The sequence below is a fragment of the Nannospalax galili genome, unplaced genomic scaffold (genome assembly GCF_000622305.1).
Source record: "Nannospalax galili isolate Female #2095 unplaced genomic scaffold, S.galili_v1.0 scaffold312, whole genome shotgun sequence".
Classification (NCBI taxonomy): Eukaryota; Metazoa; Chordata; class Mammalia; order Rodentia; family Spalacidae; genus Nannospalax; species Nannospalax galili.
The window spans coordinates 6,124,696-6,147,625 of NW_008335967.1; the positions used below are offsets into that span (position 1 = coordinate 6,124,696).

General features: G+C 38.0%; 1 protein-coding gene across 3 annotated transcripts in view; it reads left to right on the top strand.

The window, feature by feature from the left end:
* The window catches only part of Reln (reelin), a 492,143-nt gene that overhangs the window by 294,905 nt on the left and 174,308 nt on the right, over positions 1-22,930 (top strand). For all 3 annotated transcript variants that reach the window (XM_008830753.2, XM_008830756.2, XM_008830755.3), the window contains exons 12-17: positions 5,429-5,580; positions 13,466-13,578; positions 15,148-15,356; positions 16,103-16,231; positions 17,206-17,315; positions 22,198-22,264. In XM_008830753.2, coding sequence (XP_008828975.1) covers positions 5,429-5,580; positions 13,466-13,578; positions 15,148-15,356; positions 16,103-16,231; positions 17,206-17,315; positions 22,198-22,264 — 780 coding nt within the window. The remainder of the gene's footprint in view (positions 1-5,428; positions 5,581-13,465; positions 13,579-15,147; positions 15,357-16,102; positions 16,232-17,205; positions 17,316-22,197; positions 22,265-22,930) is intronic.

Consider the following 22,930-nt stretch of genomic DNA (forward strand, 5'->3'; position numbering starts at 1 on the left):
AGCTATTGTGAAAAGAGCAGCAACAAACATGGATGTACAAGTGTCTCTGCAATAGGATGAGTTCTTTGGGTATGTGCCAAGGAGTGGTATAACTGGGTCAAATGGTAGGTTCATTTGTAGGTTTTTAAGAGTGCTCCACACTTCTTTCCATAGGGCTTGAAACAGTTTGCAGCCCCACCAGCAGTGGATGAGTGTTCCCCTTTCCCCACACCCTCTCCAACATTTGGTATCACTTGTTTTCTTGATCTTAGCCAGTCTGACTGGGGTGAAGTGAAATCTTAAAATGGTTTTAATTTGCACTTTCCTAATTATTAGTGATGTTGAACATCTTTTAAGATGTTTCATAGCCATCTTTACTTCTTCTTTTGAGCACTCTCTGTTCAGCTCCTTAGTCCATCTTTTAATTGGGTTGCTTCTTGTCTTGGTTCTCTGTTTTTATTGTTTGTCTGCATGTATTTAAGTGCACCCATGCATTTGATGCCCATGAATGACTGAAGAGGGCATGGAATTCCCTGGAATTGGAGTTACAGGGGTTGTTAGCCATCACATGGGTGCTGGGATCCAGACCTAGGTCCTCTGCAAGAGCAGCCAGTGCTCTTAGCCACTGAGACATCTCTCCAGCCCTTGTTGCTTGGTTTTTTTTTTTTTTTTTTTGGTTTTTTTTGACACCAAGTTTCACTATATAGTCCAGGCTAGCCAAGAACTCATTATGTAGCCCAGGTTGACTTCAAACTCATAATCCTCCTCCTCAGACTTCCAAGTTCTGGGATTACTGTGCCATGATGCAAAGCTATAGAGGACAGTTTTAAATATTTCACATATCACTTTCAATATTTATTGCCAAATATGTGGTACCCCAATTATATTCTGTGCTTGTTTGGAAAATTATTTACCTGAATAGTCTTTGCTTTTAAAATAAAATGTAACAGTCAACTCAGTTGGTGAACTTTGTAAGGGAAATTAAAGTAGCATGTTCTTTTTAACTAAGATGCTTAAACATTTTACCTAAAGTAGATCAAATTCTATATGTGCTTGTTGATTTCCAGCAGTTTGGTTACTTTACAAAATTTAAAGGGATCAGGAGAAGAGCTTGTTGCTTAAATACATTGTCAGAGATACTTTTTAGTATCTCCTACATGTTGGATGGAAGAAATTATGGCTAATAACCATTGTGTTTTCCCAGTCGGGAGCATATCTTCATCCCTTAAGAAAACTGTTAACATTCAGCAATTAATGATTGTTTGCTTTTTTATTTATGAAATCCCCTCCTTCATAATAAAGTCACCAAGGATACAAAGCATGTAATTGGAGTGTTTGAAGAAAAGTAGAAAAATTAATAACCAGCCTACATTTAAAATTTTATTACCATTATTAAAAATGAAATCCTGTTTGCAAAAAGGAGCTCACTGATTAAAAAAAAATGGCATGCACCTTGTTGTGTTCACATATTCCTTGTTCTCCTGGAATGAAGGATATAACCAAAAGAATATCTAAATAAAATTAAGGCCTAAAATAACCAGTGTGTTTTTAAAGTTTTCGTCATTGTCGTATACCAGTTTGCCGAAAACATTGACGCTGTCATACAAGGCTGAGTCCATGTAATTCTTTCCTCTACAAATCCATTGAAATGTGGCATAAAGTCAGATAACTTTCCCTAATATGGAGCCCTAGGATAGAGAAAATGAGCAGATGACAGAAGCAAAGAGAAGGGGGGAACCTAAATGATTGTCCCCATAGGAAGGACTTAGATCTTAGGAGGATAAAATCTTATCACATCAGATGTAATCTAAGGCTACAGAGGAGGATTTAAATACCCACACGGAATACTTGGTGATTGCTGCTAGAGCTGATGTTTCTTTAAAGCTCCTCCTCCAAAAAGAGTTAATAAGGGTCCTATGGTTTCTTGTTGATTCTCAGGGGCGGGGTTCCCAGGAGAGTGGAAACTCAGCAAAAGTAAAGCTCAAATTCATCCCACCTGGCTGATGGGAAATTCATAACTGAGAAATTAATGTAAATGGGAATTTAATACCAGGGAAGCACCAAGGTCCTCACAGATACCATTGGTTTAAAAAAATTTGTAGAAATGTCTCTCACTATATGAAGTGTGTGGAATTCGTAATGGAAATTAGGCCATTGAAAATGAGCTCACAACTAGAAACTGTCCTCAAAATGATTTCTTAATCCACCAAAAATAACAGTCAGCAAATATGAAAAACAGGGTATTGAGTAAGTACACCCCCAACTGAGATAAAAGAGAAACACAAGATACTAAATCTGATTTAATGATTTGAAATATCTTAAAGGAATCTAAGTAATTTTGGAAAGTAGCGATAGTGCATGATGAAGGGGTGAGAAACCCTCAAGGAGAACTTCTAAAATTAAAATACAGTAATGGAAATTAAGCCTTTTCTATGTAGGTTAAAAAATTAGAAGGAGGAGCTAGAGAGATGGCTCAGCGGCTAAGAGCACTGACCGCTCTTGCAGAGGACCTGGGTTTGATTCCCAGCACCCACATGGTGGCTACGAACCGTCCTTAACTCCAGTTCCAGGGGAATCCAAAGCCCTCTTCTGACCTCTGCGGCAATACACGACATGGGTGCGCTCACATACATGCAGGCAATACATGCATACACATAAAATAAAAATAATAAAATATTTTTAAAAAATTAGAAGGAGAATTAGTGCAGTGAGAATTAGTATAAGATCACCAAAAATGAGAGGAAGAGTGGAACCCTAAGAGGAAATGGACAAAGGACAAAAATAACTCAGGGAAGAATAACTGCAACTAGCCAGCCATAAACACAGAAACATGTCCAACCTCATTAGTAACTGTGGAAATGCAAAAGTGAGGCAGAAATTCCTTCCCATCCACTAGACTAATTTTAAAAGGCTGACAAAATCGAATGGTGGCAAGCTTGTTTAAAAACAGGAAACTTACACCCTCCTGAGGGAAGTGTCTTATCTAACTAGTTTGAAGAAGACTGTTGAAGTTTGCCTAGAAATCCTGATTCTAGGTATATCCCTCATAGCCCTTCTCAAGATTGCAAGAGTCCCAAACAAAATTCTCAGAGTTGCTTTCTTCAGTTATCCCAAAGTGTTCCTAGGTGATACCATTGCAAAGGAGAAAAGACCAATTCACTAATACAATGTATACCCCTAGGGGACTGCCTCTCATATCACTCATAGAAAAGAAAGGCTACTAGGGAACTCTGTCTCACATATACATAAACGTTTAATGTAGACGCTTTCAGCCACTATCTCTAATAATAACCAAAAATCCAGAAATGACCTAAACGTCCATCACAAATTTGTGATCATTATCCTAAAAAAAAATCTTTTGTCTTTTATTATAGCCAGAAATATGTTATGAGGTTTCTGCTTGAAAAACTCTTGAGAGAGATTTATAAGAAGAAAGTCAGGGAAAAAACACTTGGGTGCAGAGGGGTGAGATGATATATATGCCCACTTATTTAAGCCTCTGTATCTTGAAGATATATAAACATAAAGCCCTCACTGAATAAAGCATGTGTTCAGAGGCAAGCTGCTCATGTAGGGATTGAGTCTAGATGGGAAGATGGTTTAGTAACAATCTTTGGGTAGAAGAGACTGAACCATCAATCTTTCAATTTTGAAGTGGAAGTAGTCCTGAAACCTTAATAACAATGAGACTACATGTTAAGGTTGAAAATAGGGGAACTTTGTGAATGAAAGAGCAGATCTCTAATCTGAAAGCACAAACGAGAGTGTCCAAGGTTAGGAATGGCTGAAGAGTATAAATTGTCTCACCAAATAGGCAAAGACAAGGCTAGAGAAGGCAAAGGAAAGTGAAGATGGGATCCAGGCAGGGCACTGAGTTGTGCCATGCACCTTCTCAATATGGAATCCTTTAATGTCTCCATCATTCAACAAAAATTATTGATCTAATACTGGGTATTTAAGCACTGAGATACATATATAAGAACATAAAAATAAGATGTCTACCTTAGAAATTCATGTCAGGAACAAAGAAAGGCATATTAAGAAGTACACAGTAAAAAATGGTATCATAAACAGCAAGTGTGAGATGTGGTGGTGGGCTGTCCAGGTGAGGCTATCCAAGGGGAGTGAGGGAGTCTTGGAAAGGCTCTACAGAAAGATGCATAGAATTTATCAGACATGAGTTTATTCAAGAGATAGTGAGTAAAGACATGGAGTCCTGACAAAGAATATTATGGTAACTAAATTTGTATCATATAGACAAAATGTTTGATACAAGACAAGGAGAGATACGGAGCAGCCAAAGAGATGGGGACAGAAATGTGTGCTAGGGCGAGGTCAACAGGGGCCTTATATTCTACATTAAGGAGTTTGAAATTTGTCCACACAACAATGGGAAGCCATTCCAAAGAGCTTAGCAAAGCAGAGACATAATCATACTTTCATTTTTGAAAAAAGGTCACCATGAGTGTCTACTAGATAGCATTTGAACTTCTTTCCAAATCTTCTGTGTGTTGGTTCCAGACATTCAGATGTATTTTCTGCTGTTCCCCAGTACACACCCTCCACCAAGATCTGGTGATATCTGTACTGTTGCCAGAGTTATTCTCAGATCTCAGCCTATTCTCATATGATCTGTCAACCCCAAATCTAATATATTACCCAAGTTAAGAGACCAGATCTGGAGTCAGACTGCACAGGTTTGAGTAGAGCCCCATTCTTTGTGAGCTGTCTTAATTCTCTTCATGTCTTAGTTTCTTCCGCTAAAATTGGGATATCCTTGCTGTCTTGCATAGTTTCTGTGAGAATGAAATTAGTTTAATGTGTAAAGTGCCTAGAAAAGGATCTGTCACATAAATTAGCACTAAATAGAAGTTAACTATTTTAATTCTCTCCTGTTATATCCAAACACCCTATTTGGAAAGACAGTTTAAATCTCATCTTCTTTTGAAAACTTACTAGACTTTGGCCAGCTTTTATAGCTTTTCATTCTGTAACTATTTTAATATTCAGGACCATATAAGCATTTATAATACTATCCTCCATGGTTCTCTGTTTCCTTAGTTTAAATTTAATTCTTCAACTCAACTGTATTTTAAGAATAAAGCTTTTCTGGGGAAGGGATAGGGGACAAATAGGAGGAGAGGGGAAAGGGATGGATTTTATCAAAATGCATTATATGCATGTATGAAATTCTCAATTTTAAAAAAGAATAAACACTTTTGTTCTAGTCACGAGATACACAAGCTAAACAATGTAATGGCTAAACTTGGCCATAGAAGAAGCATAACACATGAATGAAATATGTTCAAAGTTTATTCATTGCCTAAAATCTGCAATTTCACATCTTTAAGATTAGTCGTTACTAATTAAATGTTCTATGCAGAAAAAAAACTATTATGCTTAAGTTGGATCTAACATTCTAATTCTTAATAATTCTCCTTTTTTAAAGATGGGACATCTTAGGAGCCATTATTGGTACAGAATGTGGAACCATAGAATCAGGTCTATCATTGATCTTCCTCAAAGATGGAGAGAGGAAAATATGCACTCCCTACATGGACACAACCGGTTATGGGAACCTGAGATTCTACTTTGTCATGGGTATGTACATTCTGAACAAACCTCACTGATGCTGGGGAAGATTCTTAGTTGGTACATTTTTCTAAGGAAATAATATTGACTGTTAACTACCACATAAAATGAAAATTAATGTAATCTGAGCTCTACTGACCTAGCAAAGGCATGTGGTACTCATGACTGTCTCTGGCCAGCCCCATTGACACCATCTCATAGAGGAACAGTCTCATGTCCTAACTGAGCCTGAACACAAAATCCCGCAATACATTTCTTATGCCTCTCCTTACTTGATCATGGCTGAAAACGGAATGGGAAGAAACTGAGAGCAAAACAATGCCTTTGTCCACAGCTTTTGACTCACCAGTCAGCAAGGTGAGCCGTTTGCTTTTATGGTGATTTCTTTATTGCCTAACCCTTGCTGAGGGGAGCAGAGAAAAATGTTATATAGTATTCTCTTACAATTTTCTCAATGCTCTCTGTGTGCTGATGTGCCTACAAACACATTAAAGAAGTATGCATAATGCATATTCAAATTCATTATGGAACTAATAAAGTCATAAAAATAGCCATAGATAAATCAATGGCTTAAAATTTGTGCTCTTGAAATGTGGCTCTCAAATTTGTCCTACAAGGAGTGTAGTAACATACTGTTTCACTGATGTCATTCCAGAAGTATGACTAGGCATCACATGCTTTCTCCGTTGAATGGAAAAGCACAAGCAACATCTGGGAATGAAACAGGAAAAAACATTGTCTACCTTTGAACTTAGCACCAAGATGTCAGTTCATCAGGACAGAAGGTCCCCTCAGCCTCAGCCTAGGCCTCAGAGCAGCTGTTTATCTCCCACTTGCCTGGCTTTAGCTTCTTGACAGTCATACAGCTCAGAGGTGTATTGTAAACCTCAAGACTGTCATGCTGGCAGGAATATTGCCCATGTAATGATAGATCACTTCCCTAAACAATCTGTCCAATACCAGAAGTCGTACTGTACAATGTGGAGTCACGTCAAGGGCACTCTTACCTTGACTCTAACATTGTTTGCTCATTTAAAGGTCTATATTTCCTTTAAATAACTAATACTTAAACAGTATCTCATTTTATTCAAAGTAATTCCTGGAAAACATTAAGCAGAATATAAAGTTGTAATAAATATTTAATATACCAGTCTAGATTGTTTTTCTATATCCTTTTTACTTCCTTGACATAATTTAATTGAAATTGGGATTTTTGTCCTTAGTAAATCAACCCAATTGAGTAAATTTATACAAGAGTCTGAAGAAGTACACTATTTTAAATAAAAGGGTCTCCATTTAATAAAAAAGAATAAATGCATATTAAATATAGAACTTTGAGTCAATATATATAGAGATACAACTGAAAGTGATACTACCTGGGTCACAGAATTGCTGTGGTTAAATGGATTAACACATGCAAAGCTCTCAAAGTACCTTACAAACTCACGTATCTCTGTTACCTGATTTGGAAAAAAACTTAAACAAGCCATGTGACCACAAGTAACACCTAACTGTGTAGGGAAGATGCAGCGAACTCTAATGGAATGACAGTGCTCAAAAGCATAGAGGGGGCTGAGGGTGAGGGTGAGCAGAAGGGTGAGGGTGAGTGAGGCTTCATGAAGGAGATGACGTTTGAACTCTGCCTTGAAGGCCAGGCGGGATTTACTTTTAAGGAAGACAAGAATTTCAGCCTAAATCATTCTAAATAAAGGATGTTAAAAATGAAAGTATGTCATATGTTTGCAGCTGGCTACTTTTCTCAGGCTAAATTGATAGAGGCGTGTAAGATGGATCCAGACTCATGTTTTCTTCAGTCCCACATTAAAGAGTTCAGTACTTCCTTTACATCATCAGAGAATTCTTGCTAGGTCTATGTCACATGCCTTTTAGTAAAATAATTCTGGCAAGAATGTGAAGGAAAGACTTAAATAATCAGAAGCTAGGGGACAAGTCAGCAGCCAGGACAGAGGGTCAGATTTCACCCACAAATAGAAAGAAAAGAGAAGAGAAAAATACATAACTTAGTTAAATTTGTGTTACAGGTAAACAGTAATTTTTAATAAATATTTTCCACACAGTGAATGTTGTCTGACAACCCCATTAGGAGTCTTTTGTGCTATTCCAAGCAACAGAAGAATAAGACAGGAAAGAAGGGGGCATAGAAGGAATAACCAAGAAGATGGAGTCAACTGAAGCTGGCAGAAGAGCTTGCTATTAGACATGTCAAGACTGAGGTTTCTAGAATGCCATGTGAAGATAGAAATTCCGTCCATGGTTTACAGTGCACTTGAAAATCTTCTGATGCCAGTCCTCAATAAATATATGTTGAATAAGTGAATAGACTAATAAATAAAATAGGTATTTTACTGAATTTTTAAAGTTGAGCAAGTTTTCCATAGCTGCTGATGTCCTAAGAAGAAATGAAAAACTCTTAAGGAAACTCTTTTCCAGGTATAGGCAGAAGGGGAAAAGTATAGACATATGGGGCTTGAGAGATGACTCAGTAATTAAGAGCACTGACTGCCTTTACAGAGGACCTGGGTTCCAAGAACTCACATGGCAGCTAACAATTGGGCTGATTTGCCTGTTGCGGCTAGTAGAAGACCTAATAAAGGTAGAATATCGGTGTCCGTGCTGAAGATGAAGATTTGCTGTAGTTCTCATGAGTTTGTGTGGATGGTGAATCAGGCTATAGATAGGATTAGGCCGATATCTCCGATGCGATTATATAAAATGGCTTGTAGAGCTGCGGTGTTGGCATCTGTTCGTCCGAATCACCAACCGGAGCAACCTGTGGGGTAACAGAAGGTTAGCTGAGTGTAGGAAATACCACAGAGGGAAAAGTCAACTGGGATAAAGGTTGAGAGGCTACCAGTGGCTTTTGCCAGGGCATGCTAATGAGTGTGACTAGGATACCAAAGACCACGGCGTCAGATAATTGATATGATACATGTCCTGAAATAGGACTGTTCCTGCAAGAATTTCATCAGTTAAACATGGGGAAAGAAATGGGGTCTGAATTTTGAGGAAAGAGCAGCCTCTGGGAAGGCAATTTTGAGTAGGATAGGATAAGACAGGACAGGGCAGGGCAGGATGGGTGATAAAGTGCCTGAAGCCACAGATCGTTCTCCGCCCTCCGTCTGTTATTTGTTCTCTTCTATGCATGCTTGCCTATGATAAAGTCTGATTTACAAATTAGGTATAGTCAGAGACTAACAAGAATAATTTTTAAAATAAAAAGTTATGGGACTAGGGAGATGACTCACTGGATATAGTGCTTTTGATGTCCTGTAAGCATGAGGATTTGAGTTCAGACTCCCAGCACCCATGTAAAAAGCCCAGTTAAGCAGCAGGCACCTATAGCCCAGCACTGGGAGGCAGAAATTCAATCTCGAGGGCTTATTGACCAGACATCAAGCCAGCTGGCAAGCTCCAGGTTCAGCCAGAGACTGAAAATAAAAAGATAGAGATCCATAGAGAAAGATGCCCCACATTGACCCCCAGTCTCTGCACATACAAGCAGGGGTACATGCACCCACATGTGTATGTGTACACATACATACCAAACAACTCAGAATAGCTATAATAATAAGTGACAATAAAATTTAAGTGTCAAGGTGAATATTAATAGTTTCATACCATGTTTACCACACACTATGGAAAGAAAAGCCTGGATAGTGGGAACTGCTGTATTTGTCTTATTTTTCTCACTGAATTACAAGCTGATGTTAGGGCATGTGTCCCCTTCCCCCAGCCCAGTGCTCTGGAAATGGTACAACTTTAACAAAATCACTTTCTTCAAATCAAGTGTCTTAAAAGCTATTGAAAACTATTTTAAGTCCTCTGAAACTGACCGTTCATCCAGCTTTTACTGAAATCTCTCTGTACCTTAATTGCTGTACAAGATGCCTCTTGAGCCCTTCCTTTCCACAGTGCATCAAAGGCTATGGAGCTAAGCAAGAGTCTACTTTTTCCTGTAGGAGCTGCTGTCACCAAAACTTCACAGAACTGATAAATTGCCCCCAGAGGGATCTTTCAGATAAAGTCTGTCATCATCTTTTGGGCTTTCTCCATTCTGTGATGCCCGTGCCTTCCTTATGCTTCTGTTCTCTGAAAAGCAGATGCTGCTCGTGGACTGTCCTGAAGAGAGCAGAGAGGATACAGAGAACCAGTTAATGAAGTTATGGGGAACTGATAGTTCAGCTATTGTGTCCTTAGCTATGGTACACTAAACACATACAAAGTGCTTTTCACTTTTTTAGTTTCTTCTTGGTATTTCTTTAATATGTACTCAATATTCATTGAAAAGTTGCTTTTTAAAAAGGGACTTTTATTTTTTTATGAATCTTCCCCCAGGGACCATCATTTATAATAACTCTAATAACTGCTTCATGACACTGAAATATGAACAAAATGCTAAAAACTACAAAACTAATTATCAAAATCATAATTTTCTCTACAGCTTGTTGACCTTGAGCAATTAAACATCTGTTGGAGTGAAATCCACATTATCACCATATCTGGCTTTCCTGTTTCAGTTTGTATTACTTAATTCAGCAAATATTAATTGTATAGAAAGTTACACATGTACAACACATATAGCATGCCAAATTCAAGGCTTTACAAATACCATCATCCAGTGCTTCCCTCAGTGATAGTGTGGAGTTGAACTCAAACAGAATAACATTAAATGCAGACTTTAATTTGGGACTGTTGCAGAAACTGCAGATGGTCTCATGACCTCAGTTTCATTCAGCAAAGTAATACATGTTAATACTTCTTGAAAAGTGTTACTGTGAATTGGAAGCATGTAATACTTATATTTAATTTTACTTGATGCACAGAATATAGTAAATGATAAACAAAAAGTAGGTATCTTTTTTTTTTTTTTTGGTTTTTTTGAGACAGGGTCTCCCTGTAGCCCCAGCTGTCCTGGAACTCACTATGTAGACCAGGCTGGCCTTGAACTCACAGAGATCTGCCTGCCTCTGCCTCCCGAGTGCTGGGATTAAAGGCATGTGCCACCATGCCTTTATTCTTACACTCTAACAGTCTAGCTAAAAAAACAAAATAAAATCCAGTTCAGCTATGCCTACCACCATTTGCAATCTCGGTTCTTTATGAAATTGAAAAGCTACAAATTTTCTTGAGAATATTAGTTATCATGATGATTTCCTCACAAGTGGCTTAATTTGTGTGTGTGTGTGTGTGTGTGTGTGTGTGTGTGTGTGTGTGTTACCTGTGTATAAATGGACCATGTACATGCAGTGACTAAGGTGGCCAGAAGAGGGCATCAGATCCTCTGGAACTACAGTTGTGGATGGTTGTTAGTAGCCAGGTAGATGCTGGGAATTGAATCCTAGTCTCTGCAAGAACAGCAAGTGCTCTTAACAGCTAAGCCATCTCTCACATCTCAAGTGGCTCAAATATAAACTCAGTGTTAAAAGCTGGACTGTTTGGTGAGTTCTCAAAGACTTTTCTACCAATTGTGGATGCAAATTTCCTGAAGCACTCACTGCACTGTAATTTCACTGCTATCCCTTAGCTCCAGGGCTGTTCCAGGAACATAGCAGTAAGGCAAGAATATGTGCTGAACTTCCTCTCTCCCTGGCTTAGCTAGGGGCTCTAGCAGCAAGCTCATTTCCAGAATCCTCCTGTCCTCTGCAGTTTGTCTTGCAAGAGTTTAATTTTTAAGTCAGACACTGGCTTCTCAACCATCAAACCAACTTCTTGGGTTGTTTCCACTGGCATTGCTCAGATATGCTAAATAACATTAGAATTAACCTAGGGGACTTTACGTGTATAATTCCAGTAGATTACCACCAAAGTCAAGCACAAGGTTTTTGTTCAGGTTATTGAAATGATTGTACTTAGGAAGATGAAATAATCATGTTTTATAAATAAGACAGCTTTCTGGTCAGGATGAGCTTTGCAGGTGACTTTAATGGGGTCACCACAGCCAACTGTTCAGATTTATAGACTTGGATAACTAATTTTCTTAGTGATCCCCAAAGTGAGATTTTCGGGGACTCAGAAGAGGCTTATGGGAAAATCACAATTTCCATTAACAGTATGAAATTTTGACTGCTAACCATGAAGAAATAGTCATGGTTCACAGGATCAGATCAGATATATGCTCAAATGCAGTCATTTCATGGCAGAGGTTCTAGAACTATGATAAGTGGTATACCCTCCTTCACTTTAGGACACATCTTGCCAAGTGAATCCCCAAGATATGCCTTGGTCATTGAGAACCTCTCTATTACTGTCTATTGTGAAAGCATTTGTCTTTCTTTTTGGCTAATATTCCTTCTATTAACTTTCTTGTGCTGATTGGATTCTGTCTAGCTTTCTTCATTTGCCAGACAGTTTCTTCAACAGGTCAGACCCAATTATCTAAATTGAATTTGAACCAGATTATGTACAAATAACTGATGCCTTCTTGGCTAATTTAAATTTAGATGGTGCTTGGACCATTGTTTGTTGATTTTATTAGACTAATTTTAAATGGGTGACCTCATTTAGGATTGCCTTACTGGCTCCGTAGACTAGTAACAGTAGCAGTTGCCTTCAGGTTGATGGTGGTTGATTTCAGGACAGAAAGAATTTCTTAGAAAGATAATAACCAGAGCAAAATTAACATTGTGAACTTTGGGAAATGCCTCTGTGAATCTGCTCCTGTGTGGTTGGTGTTGTGATGAATGACAGTGGTGTGTGAAGAGAGACTTCTAGTTAGATGTATCAACCTTTAAAATCCAGGTGAGGCAGACAGTTGATAGGTGGCATAAAGACCAAGAATTCTTGATTAGTGTAGTAGTGAAAGAATAGAGGATCTGTGATGGAACACAGCATCTGCTCAAGGCTCTTCCATCAGCTAGCTAAATGATCTTGAACTTCAGATGCCTGCTCTGTTACATACTTTCATTGTGAGGAGAATCTCACTTACCTTTCAGTTCTAATGGTGCATCATTTCCTGTGACCATAAAACAGAATGATACAGAATAAACTGTACTACATACCTTCCAATAGTCAAATTAAGCCCCAAATATAAATACAAAAAGTTTTAAAATGTAAAATGAATTGCATTTAAAATATAAACATCTGCTAAAATACTATAGATGCTACTTAAACAGTCACATGACATCAGTTGAGAAGTCTTTAATGTATGTAGTCACCAAATTTTAAAACCACAATAAACAGATTCTAACACTGGCTGTAAATATCTCAAATATAAAGAAGTAATGGTTTAATAAAAATTAGAGCAAAGGTCTAGGGATATTGCTGAGTCAGTAAAGCTGACACAAACATGAGAACCTGAATTCAATCCCCAGAACTCATGTTTAAAAATCCAGGTATAGTGGTTCACAATTGTAATCACAGCACTAGGGAGGCAGAGACAAGGTGATCCCTTAAGCTCACTGGTCAGCCAGCTTAGTTTATGTGGTAAGTACCAGGCCAGTGAGAGACCCTGTCTCAATAAAAAGGTGGACGGCCCCTGAAGAATGACACATGAGGTTGTCCCGTGGCCTCCACATGCATGCATACATGTAGATGCACACTTGCACACACCAAACAGATACATACATACACATATGTACATACACAACTTTTTAACATGGGTTAAAACAGAGCCACGTAGTCATTGTTCAACCTATACAAATATTTGAGTAATCCTGTTAAGCAAACAGTTACTTTGACCTTCACAGATGTCACTTTGATCTGGAGCATGGCCCATCTGAACTATCTTCATAAATTAATTCCTTGGGTCTGATTATCTTTGTTTAAGGTATTCTTAAGTCACAGGTGGAACTATATTTCTTATTCTGTTTTTCTAATGCTTTAATATTTTGGATGCAAGTTGGTTGCAACAATATGAAGTTTCTGTTTGGTACAGGAGGAATTTGTGACCCTGGAGACTCCCATGAAAATGATATCATCTTGTATGCAAAGATTGAAGGAAGAAAAGAGCACCTCGCACTGGATACCCTTTCATATTCCTCATATAAGGTACAAATGCCAAGCCTTGTGCCAAATGACCCACCTCAAAACTTCAGGGCAAGCCAAAGTCAATTCCTTGAAGACCACGCCAGGCACAGAGGATAAATCCTTTCTGGAAGCCCAGGAAATCACTAGGTTTTTTTTAAGTGACTTGGGCATTTTTGCATTTATTTTATTTCTGATACAAGTGAAAAATCAGGTTTTGTCAAGAAGAACAAATTAGAGCAACAATAAAGCAGAACCCAACACTCTGACTGACAGCTATTCTTGTCCCCAAGAAAGCTCTAAAAGTGACTCTAATTATGCAGCTTCCCAGCCTTGCTATCACACATAATGAGTAGTACCCAGTGCTGAGATTCCCGAGGCAGAAGGCACTGCAGCAGTTAAGATTACTGTTACCCTTACATTTTCTTGGCTAATTAGAAATACCAAGGTTGTTCTTTCTTTGTTGCTCTTTGGGTATGGGACAGGCATGATTTCTGGTTATTTGCAAACATCTTGAAAATCGTGTGAGATGTTGGTCATAAGGTGTGAAAATATTTCTTATTATAATGCATTTATCTGTGTTGATCATATACCACAAACTCATTAGTCCTTGCTTTCTCTTCACATTGGTCGCCTCAGGTGCTTCAAAGAGCTCAGGGGTTGAGGAGAAGGCTCATTTGTCAATGACTGGCCGCACAAGCAACAGTTTCTTAAGTTTGGGTCTCTAGTGCCCAAATAAAACACTGGACATGGTGTGCACACCTGCAATATGAACACTGGGTGGCAGAGGCAGGAGAATCCCTGGAGTTTACTGACCTGCCAGTCTAGCTGAATTGGCAAGCTCCAGATTCAGTAAGAGACCCTGCCCCCAACAAAGAAAACCCAAGTGGTGAGCAGTACTTGAGGAAAACACCTGTCCTCCCCACACACGTGGATACATGTGCACCCTCACCTGTGCACACACACACACACACACACACACACACACACAATAAGCCAATTAATTAAGTGAGCTTACACATAGTCAACATAGAGAGAAAGTATCCCACAAGTTCCACATTCAATTGTAACCCAATTTATAACACTTCCGATTTCATAGTCACTATTTTTGTAGAAATTGGTTGGCAGGGTTTTACCTACTCCAGTCATGTTCATACCACAGATCAAATCATTTTCATTAGTTACTATGCATTAACTTAGCTAAGACTGTTTTTTTTGAGTCTTATTTTCAGAATTCCTAATTGTGAAAAGATGACTACTATACAAAACCACTTTTAAAAGCACTGTTGATAAAGTCAAATAAATGGTCAATTTCCTTCATCCTGTGTTAAAGTAGATAAAATGAATACACATACCTCATCGGTCACACACAAGGAGCCCCACTGTCCACACAGGAGGACTTCTGAGTTACTAAAACAAGTGCTCCTTGAAGATACTATCTTTTTCATGAAATAATAATGGAACATAAAGGTCATTGCCTGATAATAAATGACAGTATGTATTTACTGATTGTTAGATAGACAGAAACTGTGAGGATTCACATTGATCAAAATGAGAAGAATTATGAGTAATTGGGTTTCTTTTGTTTGGAAGGTTCCATCCTTGCTGTCTGTGGTCATCAGTCCTGAACTTCAGACACCTGCTACCAAATTTTGTCTCAGACAAAAGAACCATCAAGGACATAATCGAAATGTCTGGGCTGTAGACTTTTTCCATGTTTTGCCTGTTCTCCCTTCTACAATGTCTCACATGATACAGTTTTCTATTAATCTGGGATGTGGCACGCATCAACCTGGTAACAGGTAAGAAGCCCTATTCACAAGTATACTGACCCAGTGCAAAATGAATACATGCACTTGGTCATTGAATTAGAGAGGATTTCTCAGTGGTTTCTGGCTGGATTTTTAATGAAATAGCCATTAAAAAATACAGATTCCCCCATCCCTAAAAATGTCATATGAGATGTTGCAACTGGGGAGATTTTCAGTCAGAATGACTTCATTCTGAGAGCCTGATATAAGGCATTGCAGGTGTTTGCATGTGCTGAGGCAGCCATCCATCAGAACAGATTGCTGAGAGAAAAAAAACAAATAAGTGAAGAAAAGCCTGACCTCCTGTTGGCTAGTGACCCCCTAATAATAAGCGTGGAAATCAATTAGCACTGCAAGCACTCTGACTTCTCAGTTTCAGCAGCAGAAGTGTTGCTCAGATCCTCTCTAAGAATTTTGCTGGTCTCACTTTCACAGGACAGAGTGACAGTGTGAGACATGGTAATTGCCTTACCAGCTATCAAATCCAAGAACACAAACCCAGGTTACCATGTGTTATGTTCCAACTTTTGTTTTTTATGGCAGTAATTTAACTTCTTGCCCTTTGAAAGCTGAGCAGACTTCAGTGAAAGAGAAAACATTCATTTAATAAACAGCATCTTACCAAAATTCTTGACAAATGGTATCCTGTCAGTGTTTAAGATATTTACCCAGACACTTAAAAATAATTATTTGTTACCTTTGTCCCCTTTTTGTTGTGCTTGATCTGATATTATTAGCGTCAGCTTGGAGTTTTCTACTAACCATGGACGCTCCTGGTCCCTACTCCACACTGAGTGTTTGCCTGAGATCTGTGCGGGTCCCCACCTCCCCCACAGCACCATCTACTCCTCTGAAAACTACAGTGGGTGAGTAAGCCTGCTCTACGGTATTGAAAGATTGAATCCAGGTAACAGAATGAAAATCAACTAGCCATCCTGAGACTAGCAAATTTTATAACAGATAAGTAAACTGACTTCTTCTTTAGAGGGGTATCGTAAAAATGAACAAATAAATATTTTTGCTGAATCCCATGCATGATTACAATTTGTAAAGCCATTTATTCTTTATGCATTTGACTTATCTTTTGGATTACATGTATTGTGGATATTGCTTTAAAGAAAAAACTTATTGCCAAAATACAAAGAGTAAAGTTAGTTTCTTAAATTGGAACTGGGTCAGATCTTACTCTGCCATCCATTGTGTGTAATGGCATTTAATCTAACTTTTTATATAAAGTCTACTGTACACCCCTTTGCAGACCAATGTAAAATTTAAAATGATTATTTAAGATGCTTGCTACTTTAAATATTTTTACTATGTGGCTAGTGCAACCAAATTATTTGGGATTCTTTCTTTGACCCTTTTTTAAATGAGCGTAAGGCTAAGCAGCATCAAAAATTTTAAAAGTAATTGATGCTAAGCAATACCTAATCTCTACACAGATGCTTCCCATAGGATACCATGTAAAACCTGACAAGCTTTATGCAAAATATATGTGTACCAAAATAGTAAATAGCACTCTGTTGAGATACACAATTTTATGTTTTAAGTATTAGTTAAAAATAAATTTAGGAAGTAAAACTGAAAAAAAAATGCTCCCAAAAGAATGTCTAAAAACAAAGTAAATATCACTGGCACTGTATCTAGTATCACCTAGCATATACAAGTTATGTTTACATGTTCTGTGTCTGTTTTAAGACTACAAACTCCACAGGTAAAGACTTTACTAACTTTTGTGCTATTGCAAGTACACAGAAATGGGAACCTCACAAGCATGTAAAATTAATCCAGAAAGTGCAACTTTTGTTGTAAGACTGGTTTCTTGCTCAATTTCTTGCAGGTGGAACCGAATCACAATTCCCCTCCCTAATGCAGCATTAACCCGAGACACCAGAATTCGCTGGAGACAAACAGGACCAATCCTCGGGAACATGTGGGCAATTGATAATGGTTAGTGTTTGTGCCTGTCATAATCACATGCCATTGATGCAGCCTCTTCCTGTGCTTTTGTTAGTCAGCATACACTTAATCACATTTCCAAGTCATGGTCTGCAAGTCATTAAACACCCTTTCTTCCTTTTCTCCTTTGCATTCTGTTAGAAGCCCAGGAATGCGCAATCAGAAAAAATAGACTGTGTAGTCAGCAATATTAGATGCTAAAATGTTTCAACATAGAGAATTTAAAAATGCTTAAATCCTTAAAACTCAAATTTACACTTGATGGCAAGGGATATCCTAACATTTTCTTGAATGTTTTCTGCAAAATTAACATAAATACCATCCTGCATATATTCAAAGAAGACCCATTCTTCTTAGTAACTTCCACAACATCTGGGTTCTATACTCCTGGTTGCAGACACTACACAGAGGGAAACATCATCCCTAAAATATTAGCCAACCCTCTACCCTTTTTTTCAGAAAATGGTATGAAAGGAATATTTGGATATACATAAAAATTGTTGAGTGGATTATTGATCATTTTTGCATCATTTTAAAGCCAGTATCACTTATGATTAAGTACACAGAAAGAAGATAGTCTAAACTGTTAGGTTGCATGGGAGTGTATTTCTTTGAAAATTTTGTTTTGATGCTGAGCATGGTCCCAACCTGCAGGAGGCAGGGGCAGGTGGATCTCTGTGAGACTGAGGCCAGCCTGGTCCACATAGTGATTTCCAGGTAGACTGAGATCAGGGAGACCCTGTCAAAAAAAATGACCAAAAATTTTGTTTTAATTTGCTTATTTTTATGTGCTTGAATGTTTTGCCTGCATGTTTGTAAGTGCAACCTTGTTATGCAATACCCACAGAAGTCAGAAGAGGGCGTTGAATCCCTTAGAACTGGAGTTATGGACAGTTGTTAGCCACCATGTGGGTGCTGGGAACTGAATCCAGCTCCACTGCAAGAGCAGCCAGGGCTCTTAACTGCTGAGCCATCTCTCTAGCCACACTGTGTATTTCTTAGGTTTATTATTGAAAGCCAACTCTGTTTTTTTTTAATCATAGATAGATTCACAGGTTTTCTGTTTCAGAGTATATGCTATAAGGAAGTAGAAGGAAAGCTATACAGGAAAAGAAGGAAGGACAAAACATCAATACTTCAGCAAATTTAGCACAGTCATTGACTTTGTCCTATTGTATAAAAGCACCATTTAATGCTGATTTTCTATGCATTAACCTTCTTTTTCTTATTTTTAAATAATTTAAACACTGAGAAATTAACTGCAAGAAGTTCTTAAAATTTGAGGATGACTCCAGGCAAGATAACTTACCCATATGCCAATATGAATTCTTTAAACAATTTATGCTCAATGTCAATTAAAGGCCCACACTTCAAAGGCCACATCAACTATAGATACTAAACATACTTTATGTACAAAAATATCTAAAGATAGATTTGTTGAAATGAAGTTTCTCTACTAGCAGACTATTTTACACAGCATTTAATTACCACAGCTGCTAATGAGTTCTAGAGCATGAGTGTATGACTCTGGGTAGTGGGATATGAATTCACTTTTCCTGGTCTCATACTTTTTAAAGAGTCCAATAATGAATTTTTATTACTGTAATAATCACAAAAGAAGCTTAAAAGCCAGTAATAAAATGAAGTATTCATATGAGGAAATTAAGAGTATAATGAAGTGTATATATATTTATTTATTTATAGGCTACATGTATAGCCTATAAAGAGATTGTGTCACTTTCCTAAAGAAAGCAATTACAGCATGATGTGGGGTCAGAAAACGTTTACCACACACCTCTGAGTTTCTGTCATCGCATTTTGAGTCTCATAGAAAAACGTTAAGATACAGAAAATGCTTGTAGGTAGCAATGTCTGTTGGTTTCACAACTGGAGCAGAATCTGCATTCTGTTACTGTCCTGTGTGAGGCTTTCCAAGAACAGACGCCTAACCCTAGCATGTTCACAAGGGAGGGAGAGGGCCCACAATCCTTCCAGAGAGAACTGTGTGCCAAAGAATACCCCTGATGTCTCTTCCACTTCATTATTGAACTCTAAAGTTACATAAGAGAAAATGTTGAGAATTAGATCAAGGAAGATATGGAGAGAAAAACAATAGGGCAGTGTCCTAATTCTCTTTGGTTCACGACAGTCAGATCCTGCCAATGTGTACAGAAAGTACCTCATAAATTATTCTGAAAATGTTAACAAAACTAGTAAATCCTAGAGCAAGCTATGTATGTTGTCATACTTTTATTTCTCCAACCATGATATACCAATGATAATGATGAAGTTAGTAGGAAAGATGACAAAGCCTTAATTATAATTTTTATTGACTTGGAAAGCCTTATGTTATCGATGAGTTTGTTTTGATGAAGGCTCTTTGAACTACGGTATGGGTGTTCAGGACCCAGGCAGCCTCCAGAGTAGCCCTAGAGTGCAGTGTACCCTCACAGGAGTAGAACAGGTCCTCTTGCAGCCATAAAACTGAGTGTGGCCAATCTGCTGCTCAGTACTTGGTGTACAGTGGAGCCTTTTGAAATAACAGGGCAGGAGGGTAGAGATGGATATTTGACTGCAATATGGTGATGGTGATTATAACCACATGGTGCTAGGCACCATGTTAAGCATAAAGCAGTTACTTTTTTTCTCCAAAAAATATTAACATCCAGCTTTAAACAGTGGAGACATCAAGACTTAATCAGGATAAATCATTTACTGAAAGTTCCCCAGGCGAATCGGGATGTAAATCCAGTATTATCTGACACCTAAAACTAACACTTTTAACCAGGCAGTCTGCTATCTTATCTCTTCTAAATAAGCAGTTTCCTTCACCAATAGTTTTTCCATTGCATCTTTTAGAATTATTGCCTCTATTAACCAGCTACAGAGATTATGTGCTCTTAGGAATACAGGCCACAGCAAAATTTATTTTGAAATAAATTGCTTGAATATTGTGGCGTGATTATAGGACAGAGAAGAATGTGAAAATGGATAGTAAATTTAACCCTGAAACTGAGTGTCTGAGATCTTGGTAACATGTCTCTGGACTTAATTGGTTTTGTCCCACTTTTACACTATTTCATTTGTTATTGATTATGCTGATTACAAAAAGACAATATCTTCAAATGTATTAGAATCTGCCTACTGCAGATCCTGCCATATTTTTAGCATTCTGAAGATGAAAATTTAGGTCTTTACCACCCCAATGTCAGTCAAGCCTGAGTGCATTATAGAGAAGTTTTTATGCTCAATGACAAATTCTTAATTCCATATTTCCAGAGAGGATGAACTAATGTTTAGAATTATATGTAGTGATCAGTTACAATGTCATAGATTCCCCCCAAAAGAATAGAAATTATGTTGTGACCACTTCATTCTGTGATAAAACTGATCTTCTGTAAATTCTTTACCTTTTTGAGGGGAAGGGGAGAGGAAAGCGCAGTCTATCACCAAAGGAAGCAAGAACTCAGGACAGGAACCAGGAGCACAAACCATGGAGGGTAGCTGCTTACTGGCTTGCTCCACTGGCCCAAGCTTTCTTATGCAATACTGGACCACCTGTCTGGTGTTGGCACCACCCACAATAGGCTTGGCACTCCCACATCACTCAACAATCAAGAAAATACCCCACAGACATGGCCACTGACTAATCCAATGGAGACAATTCCCTACTTGAGGGGCCCTCTTCCCAGGTGTGTCAAATTAACAACTAAAGCTATCCAGTACAACATCTCATTTTAAAGGCTAACTGTTCATACATGGATGATTGTGCATCATATCAAACACCTGCACCCTTTTATCTGGACAATAGATCTTCAAGGAGAATGTATTCCTACCATTGGCAGAATATTTTCAAATAATTTTTCTTGTTGCTCTCTTTTTCCCTGATGTCATTATACATTGGATTAACATCAATTTTCAACCCCACATACCACCTCCTTGTTTACCAAATCCATTGAAAACCAATCAGGAGAGTTCCTTGGGCTCAGTTGAAAATGTAGCATATCTGAGCTAAGATAGTCTTAAGTTGAACTGAAGATTCTGCTTAGTTGAATGTCTGCTCCAGCATTGGCATCTGGCTGTCCTACAGGTACAGCAGAAGACTGTTTTCCTTCTGCTTCTGTGTCCATTTCCTATTTTCTCTAGTGGTCCAGAGGCTGACTAGAGAATCTTGGGGTTTCACAGACATTTTGTGTTCAGTTCATTTCCAGAAAGCACAGCACCTTCTTCTTATCTATAAATTTCTGTTTTCTCCATCAGAAATTTAATCCCACTAGAATCACTGTGGTGTATTTTGTCTATTTTCTAAATAGACCCACCCTTCCAGTTTCCCTTCAGTCATTATATTCTCCTGAAGTGGGTCTTTGCTGCTGTCATTTGGCATTTACTGTGAACTAGAAGCTTTTCAGAAAAATGTACTGAGATGCACATGCTTTAAGTGAAGCAGCTGCTATTTAATGATCTTAGGTGGGTATACCAATTCTACCTATCCACGAAGGAATGTGAGTTTCTGTTCTCTGAACCAAAACATTTTTAAAGAATGTATGTTTTAAAGACTATTCAAAACACAAGCACTAGTAATCTGTCTGAAATTGTTTGAGCAGAAAAGAATCTAAATTACATGGCCCTGTTTCTGTGAATGTGAAACATTAAAATCTTGAGAGGATTATTTATAGAAATGTAGGAGTCCAGCAGATCTGCAATAAGTGCTCCCCCTGTAACACAGCACTTTCATGGGATCTTGAGTTCCTGTTATTTAACATACACACAATGAGCTAGATTTAATGGGTATTGCTTCCCCAAATTATATGATATTGTTCTTGATTTTCCCAATTATGTTGCCATCTTTTATACGATTTCTTTCTTCCTATAGTTTATATAGGTCCATCATGTCTCAAATTTTGCTCTGGCAGAGGACAATGCACTCGACATGGCTGCAAGTAAGCATTTGAAAATATGTTTAGTTCTTTGTCATGCATATATTATATATTGAAATCATGAGCCATTTTAATGTTTTATGGATTATGAGCTATTTTTAAAACAAAAGAGTATACTCAAAATGGAAAGGTTGGATGTGTATGTGTGATATATGTGTATAATGTATGCTCACTCTGCAGGGGGCAGAGATGTACAGAGGCCAGAGATACAAGGTCTCTCACTGAACCTATAGTTAGTCTAGCAGCCAGCAAGCCCCAGGGGTCGCCTATCCCCGCCCCTCCCCCACAGCACTGGGGTTACAGGCACAAAATCACAATTGGTTTCTTAATGTGGGTTCTAGGAATTTGAAATTAGATCCTCATGCTTGCACAACAAGCACTCTTACCCACTGAGCCATCTCCCCAGTCATCAAAATTGAATTTAAGTGTAATTTAAATATAGTTTGTAAGTAAACATTAATTGATAAATTTATATTGGACTTGAGCAAACTTAGTATGCCACATGTAAATTTGTAACAAATTCAAATTCCTCATAGCTTGAGAGATAGCTTTTCTTTGTGTTTTATAGAACAATGATATGGAATATGATGTCTGAAATAATACACTGACGGGGTAGTATCTAATTACCACCGGTAAATTATGTTATATTAATACAAAGACTGGATAGTC